Source organism: Capra hircus, chromosome 16 (assembly GCF_001704415.2).
Source record: "Capra hircus breed San Clemente chromosome 16, ASM170441v1, whole genome shotgun sequence".
Lineage (NCBI taxonomy): Eukaryota > Metazoa > Chordata > Mammalia > Artiodactyla > Bovidae > Capra > Capra hircus.
In genome coordinates this window covers 42,435,116-42,441,997 of record NC_030823.1, presented here as the reverse complement: position 1 = coordinate 42,441,997, position 6,882 = coordinate 42,435,116, and the positions used below count along the sequence as shown (strand labels likewise).

At 45.7% G+C, this 6,882-nt stretch overlaps 1 protein-coding gene across 1 annotated transcript in view; it reads left to right on the top strand.

The window, feature by feature from the left end:
* SLC25A33 (solute carrier family 25 member 33) overlaps positions 930 to 6,882 on the top strand; it is a 31,803-nt gene continuing 25,850 nt past the window's right edge. Inside the window, exon 1 of the mRNA XM_018060386.1 lies at positions 930 to 1,231. Within this exon, the coding sequence (XP_017915875.1) occupies positions 1,176 to 1,231 (56 nt within the window). The 5' untranslated portion in view covers positions 930 to 1,175. The remainder of the gene's footprint in view (positions 1,232 to 6,882) is intronic.

Below are 6,882 nucleotides of genomic sequence, written 5' to 3'. Positions count from 1 at the left end.
TTGGCGTTGGTGGCTGTGCAGATGGTGGCATCATCTTCTTCCAGGACAGGAAATACAAGAGGCAGACAGGTTTGGGGGAGGGGAAGAATGCAGTGACGAGTCCTATTCAGGGCATTCATTCATTATTTTCTTGGGCCTATACCTTGGTATCTCCCAAGGGGCAGACACCTTCTCAGGGAAAACCCTGAAAGAAAGGAACAAAGTCCCTGCACTCTTGAAGCTTACACTCCAGGGGCGGAAGGACAATTTACACAAATAAAACAACAAAAAACCTGCAGCAGCCTATGTGAGGAAATTAGATAGAGTCACGTGGTAGAATGTACAGCAAACGGGGACAAAGGAAGGCCTGCGTGAGCGTGGAGACTTGGAGTTAAGTTCCCAGGTTAAGCTTGACGATGACCCAAAGACACACAAGTAGAGAAACAGCTCGGATACAGAAACTTGAAGCTCAGACGTCTGGGCTGGAGATGATCAGAAAAGAGACCAAAAAGCTATTTCTAGAAAAATCAAAGAAACACAAAATGATACCACTGGGAGTTAAAACTGTTTGGATCTTGTTTTTGCCCTAAACTGGGTGATAAGCACAGAGCTTGAGTTGTCATACGTAATTTATATACTTTTTTACACACTTTAAGTATCACAAAGTAAACGACTATAAAAATGAATAAAGGCCAGGCGCACGGTCTCGCTAGGCTCCACCAATCCCAGTTCTAAGCCTCCCGGATCAGGCACCAGGCAGCTTTAGCCGGTTCTCACTCCAAGCGCATTGGCTCCCGCGGCTCCCACCCGTCTTTCCCTCCAGGGCTGCGCAGTGGCTCCGCCCAGGTGCGCCCTCTGACCAATAGGCGCGCGGAATCCGGGCCCACACCCCCGTCGCGCACCGCCCCGAGCCCGCGCCGCCGAGTGACGTCACGACCCGGCCCCCGCACGTGACAGCCGCGCGCCTGGTTCCCTCTGGCTGCCGCGCTCGCGCTGCAGTGGCCGGTGAGGCGCCTTCAGCCACGCGGCCGAGGGCGCCAGCTGAGGGAGCCGGTCGCGGGGTTACGCGCGCATGGAGGCGGCACCGGAGGCCGCCTGAGGGCAGCCGGGAGAGCGGAGCGACTACCTCGCGACCCCGTCGAGCCGCCTCGAGCCCGCGGCACCCAGCGGCTGCGGGCCGCGGAGCCGGCGCGGCCATGGCGACGGGGACTCAGCAGAAGGAGAACACGTTGCTTCACCTCTTCGCCGGCGGGTGAGTTACCGGCCCGACCCCGCGCCCCCGCCCTTCTGCCGCGCCGCGCACCCTCGGTGCGCCGGGGCCGGTTACCAGCCCTTCTGGGCTGAAATGCGGGCTCTCGAAGGAGGAAGTCCGGGCGATGGGGCAGCGGGGAAGCCTGAGGGGCGCGAGGCCTGTCCCCCTCCAGACCACATCCCCCGACGGTGGTTTTACGCGGCGCCCACGCCCATCCCCATCCCCGCGGCGTCTCCTCCTTTTTCTTCTCTTAAACAATTAGTGGCTGGTCTGACGAGTGACACTCGGCGGTCCTGTCTGGCCACGCTGCACTTAGCGACCTCAGAGTTCTCCCCCAAGGCCTTTTCCCGAAGGCCCTAGGCGGGCTTGGAGATGCTCAAAGTGGCCCAGGAGTTCCTCAGTGTAGCGCAGGGACGAGTTGATAAGGTAGAGATGCCGGTATTGGGCATCAGCAGGGGCCTGGGAAGTGCTGGTGAACCGTGATGCTGGGGTCAGCAACCGGTGTGAGGGCTGATGGGGGACCGCAGGATCAAGTGAGAACGGGAAGGTGTGAAATGCTTCTTACCTTCTGGTTGGAGCGTCAGAAACAAGGTAATTCTAAGATGTGCCCTGTTTTGAAAGCATCATTTGGCGGATCGTCATGGCATCTTATGTTTCAGTGGCGGCAACGTATTTTTAGGGAGGTTAGGAAGGGAGCTGGTGTTTTTGTTTTTCAGTAGATAGAAGTTAAAATATTTTGTATTAGTGATTTGTTTTCTTTCAATACAGCCTTTGGGTCCTTTTGGAGTCTTCTAGATGTTTGGAGTCTTGTTTAAGGACCTCAGAGCCCTGGCACAGCCATTTTTAAGTGTAGGACAATTCTACATAAAGTAGCACCTATCCTATTCTGATTTGAGTATTTTAGTTGCAGTTTTGTGTTTTAGTTGCTACCCAGATATGTTCCTTATTACAAACAAGCAGTGGTTAAGAATTTGTCTGCAAAAATACCCTTGATGAGAGTGTTCCTGAGTTTTTTTGTACTTTTTATTGTAGTTGTTTACCTAGGTACTCTGTTTGTCCGGCCAGAAAATTTGATTGTTCTTCAGACATAGGCATGATTTCTCATTCATCTCTTTTCTGCCCTTCCCTCTCATTTTGCTTCATCTTTCCATTGAGATTTATTTTGAGAGTAACACAAGGTTTAGGGAGGGGGCCGCGTTCCTAAATTAAGACAGAATATTGATTTGTCATTCTGGAGGATTTTAAACAAGTTGGCCATGTTATTAAAGTAATTTCTTAAGCTAACAGGGATTTAAAAAAAAATTATTTTATTCTCAGTGATTTTGATTTACTGTTTCTAGTGAGGTGGCCTTTTTTTTTTAATGCTTGTATTCCGAACCCAGAGAGTTCCTTGCTCTGGAGCAGCCTCTGTGAGGCTCGCTGCGTGATCGATTCCCCTGTCGACTTGACTCTCCCAGCGCGCCCTTCACAGTGCCCTCTGGCTGCTGATTCTCCTGCTGGAGCACCAGCCTCTTGTGATGGAGGAAAACTGCATTAGCCAGCACAGCTCCGAACTTATTAAAACGGGGGAGGTTATTAGGGTGGTGCCTGGGGCCATTGTATTTAACAGGTTTCTATTCCTTCATTAGCAGTTCAAGATTCCTTGCTGATCTGCAAGAAAATAAGTGTTTGAAAAGGATGCTTTCAGAGTAGCTAATTGGATTTTGACTCATTCCCACCAGCCTAGAATACAGTGCCTCCAGTTCTTTTAGGGAAGAACATTAAAGGAGCTAAAATATCAAATGGGTGGGTGTATCCTGCAGTTAAAATCAGGCAGTGCAGTGGTCCCATCCTGTCTGTTGGAAGGCTGTGTTGCTTTGCTCAAAGTAACTAGCTTCCGCTGTTAAGCTGCCCTCTTAACAGAGAACTGAGTTTACTGCTTTTGAAAAGAAGTCAGAGACCCTACTTTTTAGACTGTCACATTTCTCCTATTTATTGAATAGCTGTTGGAAACTAACATCAAACATGTTTAATGCTATCACTAATTGATGATACTGAGTTAATATTTTTACCAGGTCTAACAGACTTATGAATAGTTGAAAATTAATTTTAGGTCCTAGAAAATAAAAACCTCACCCAAAACAACTCATATAGTCTTTTAAATTTCCTACATTATTAAAAGCAGGGGTTCTTTGCAGAGGCAAAAATGCTCCTAAATTAACCTGTAATAGTCAGGTTTTTATTAATAGTCATCTTTTTAGTATAGCATTGCCCTTTAAGAAAGAGGAGAACTGAAGAGGAAACCACCCACAAACCAATACCTAGAAATAAGCACTTCAGAATCAGGTCTGTGTGCATATATGTATGCAGCAAAGGTAATTTCATAGTTAATTTTAAAATAGGCTCCCCTTCTTTATGTGTTGCTTCCTCCTTAGAAATATGTTGAGTTTTGATGGCAGCATGGTAATGAATTCTCTGAATAGACTTCTAATCAACCCTCACTGTTCCCTGGTTGCAGTGAGGAATGTAAACATTTCCAAGCCCAGTGGCAGGAGTTCAGTGAGGCTGTTACCATCATTTATGACAGGGCTACCTAATTTATTCTGATTACATAATTTCTTTCTGACCTCTCATTGCTCATTTTTTTGAAATTCTTTTTATATTTGACTCTGCCCGGCCTTCATTGCTGCGAGTACTTTCTCTAGTTGCAGCAAGTGGGGGCTACTCTCTAGCTGTGATACGTAGGCTTCTCATTGTGGTGGCTTCTGCTCAAGGGCAGGCTCTAAAGCTTGGGATCCGTAGTTGTGGCCCTAGGGGTTTAGTTGCCTGCAGCATGAGGAATCTTCCCAGACCTGGGATCAAACCCGTGCCCCGTTCATAGACAGGCAGATTGCTACCCACTGTATGACCAGGGAAGTCCTCATTGCTAATTTTTGCCATTATAAAACTGGACATCTTTATGTGTACCTGTGTAGTCATCTGATTGTTTCCTGAGGGTAAACTGTGTTAATGGTATGTAAAATTGCTGAGTCAAAACACAATTTTAAGACTTTTGATCACTATCAGCACCTTCATTAGCCATCTCCTAGGGTGGGTTCTTTGTGTGAGCAAACCTTATTCATTTATGTTGGTTTTTAGTGTCTCTGGCCACCCTGGTGGCTCAGGCGCTAAAGAATCTGCAATTCAGGACACCTGAGTTCGATCACTGGGTCAGGAAGATCCCCTAGAGAAGGGAATGACAACCCACTCCAGTATTCTTGCCTGGAGAATCCCATGGACAGAGGAGCCTGGTGGGCTACAGTCCGAGGGGTTGCAAAGAGTCAGACACAACTGAGCGACTAACACTTTCACTTTAGTATCTTTAGGGATTCTACTGTTTTCTGCTTTCTTCTCTCCTATCCCCAAATCTGGGTGGCACTGTCAAAAACCTAAACCAATTTTACTGTTACTCCCTAACAAAACCTATCAAAACAAAACAAAACCTATCAAAATCTTTCTACTGTTTAAACCCAACCCATTAAGAGAAACTCGGAAATCCTCCAAAGTAGCCCTTCCATGTGTAGACCTCATGACAGAGAAAAATCTTTTAAACTTTCCCTATGGAATGACTTGGGTTTCCCAGATGGTGCTAGAGGTAAAGAATCTGCCTGCCAGTGCAGGGGACATGGGAGACGCGGGTTCAGTCCCTGGGTTGGGAAGATCCCTGGAGGAGGGCGTGGCAACCCACTCCAGTCTTCTTCCCTGGAAAATCCCTTGGACAGAGAAGCCTGGAGTGCTGCAGTCCATAGGGCTGCAAAGAGACATGCCCAAGCAACTGAGCACACATACGTGGAATGACTTGGCAGTTCTGGTTGTGAACAAGCAGCATTCAGGAGAGTACTTAGCACCTGAAATAGCTCTACTAAGCTGTCTTTAGATTAGAGCTTGATGGCCTGGATTATACGCTTTAGGTCTTATTTTTATGGCATGGTGTTTTCTCTTGTCACTAAATGTATTTACAGGACCTTTAAACTGTACTTTAATGGGGATATGTATGTCTTTAAGGTTTTAAAAATAATATAATCTAAGTTATGTTCACAGTTCAGTCTTTCCCCTCATTGCAGACAGCTGTCACCTGTTGTACTCTGTACTGTCCCTGTCCCTGCAGGTTTAATCTGTATCAGCTAAGTGTTAGCTTTGAAGTATTAGGTATACCTGATAGCTCAGTTGGTAAAGAGTCCGCCTGTAATGCAGAGACCCCGGTTCAATTCCTGGGTTGGAAAGATCCACTGGAGAAGGGATAGGCTACTCACTCCAGTTTTCTTAGGCTTCCCTTGTGGCTCAGACAGTAAAGAATCCACCTGCAATGTGGGAGACCTGGGTTTGATCCCTGGGTTGGGAAGATCCCCTGGAGAAGGAAACAGCTACCACTCCAGTATTCCTGCCCGGAGAATTCCACGGACTGTATAGTCCATAGGGTCACAAAGAGTCGGACACAACCGAGCAACTTTCACTTTCATTAGGCATACGTTAATATATTTGCTCAGGAACCATATAGAGAAGATGCATGATTTATTTGCAATGATTAAAGAAGCTTTGATAAGACAAATATAGTATGCCCATGTATTTTATATGAGGCTTATATAAGTATACTAAGGCTGTAAATTGATTTTCTCCAGTGTATTTCATACATGCAACTTTGTTTTTTAATGTATTATATTTGGATGAAAGATTCCTGTTAAAATTTATGCGTCATGTAAGTTTAAGCCTTACAGGTAGCAGCCGTGTCTGTTTTCTTCACTGATCCATCCCAAATACAGTAACCCCCATGTGTTAGAGATAACATCATTCCTACTTGTTTAACGAGTAACTAGATGAGTAAAAAGTATCGTGCATCTAACCTGGAGGTGTGTAGCCTGTTAAATTGTCCCAAATAAAAGCTCTACTGTATTTGTAATTATAAACATGGCTCTGTAGTAAAATTTGCTGAAACTGCATTAGTATAAGGTAACATTTTGGATTTGTGTGTTTGTAAAAGATACTGATTCTCTTCCATTTCAGAAAGTACTGTAAAGTTGTTTTTTAGGTCCTTATTTATTTATCTTTGTCTGCGCTGGGTCTTTGTTGCTGTGCACAGAGTTTTATCTAGTTGCACTGAGCAGGGAGTTTCTCTTGTTGTGGAGCATGGGCCCTAGAGCAAGGGAGCTCAGGAGTTCTCTAGAGCCAGGGGCTCTGCAGTTGTGGCACACGCACCAGCTTAGTTGCCCCACAGCATGTGGAATCTAACTGGGCCAGAGATCGAACTCCTGTCCCCTGCATTAGCAGGCAAATTCTTATCCACTGTACCACCATGGAAGTCCACAGTAGAGTTTTTGGTTCAGGTGCTACTTCATTTTTTTTTCCTAAATGAAGTAGGATATAGAAAATAGCATCTAAAGGATAGTTAGCTGCATCAGAAAGGAAGCATTTTGCTTTATTGAGTGAACACAGAATTTGTATAATCGAAATCTTCTAAGCCTTGTGCTAAGTATTCAAATAAAACATTCTAGAAAATTATGTGTAAAGAGGCATTCATTCCCTTTTTTTTCAGATAGTGACTATAGGGATAGCAGATGAAAGGGAGAAGTTATCAAAGGCTCTGAATTTAGGGACCACAGGGTGTCTGGCCATATTATTAGTCAGTAGAATCCATA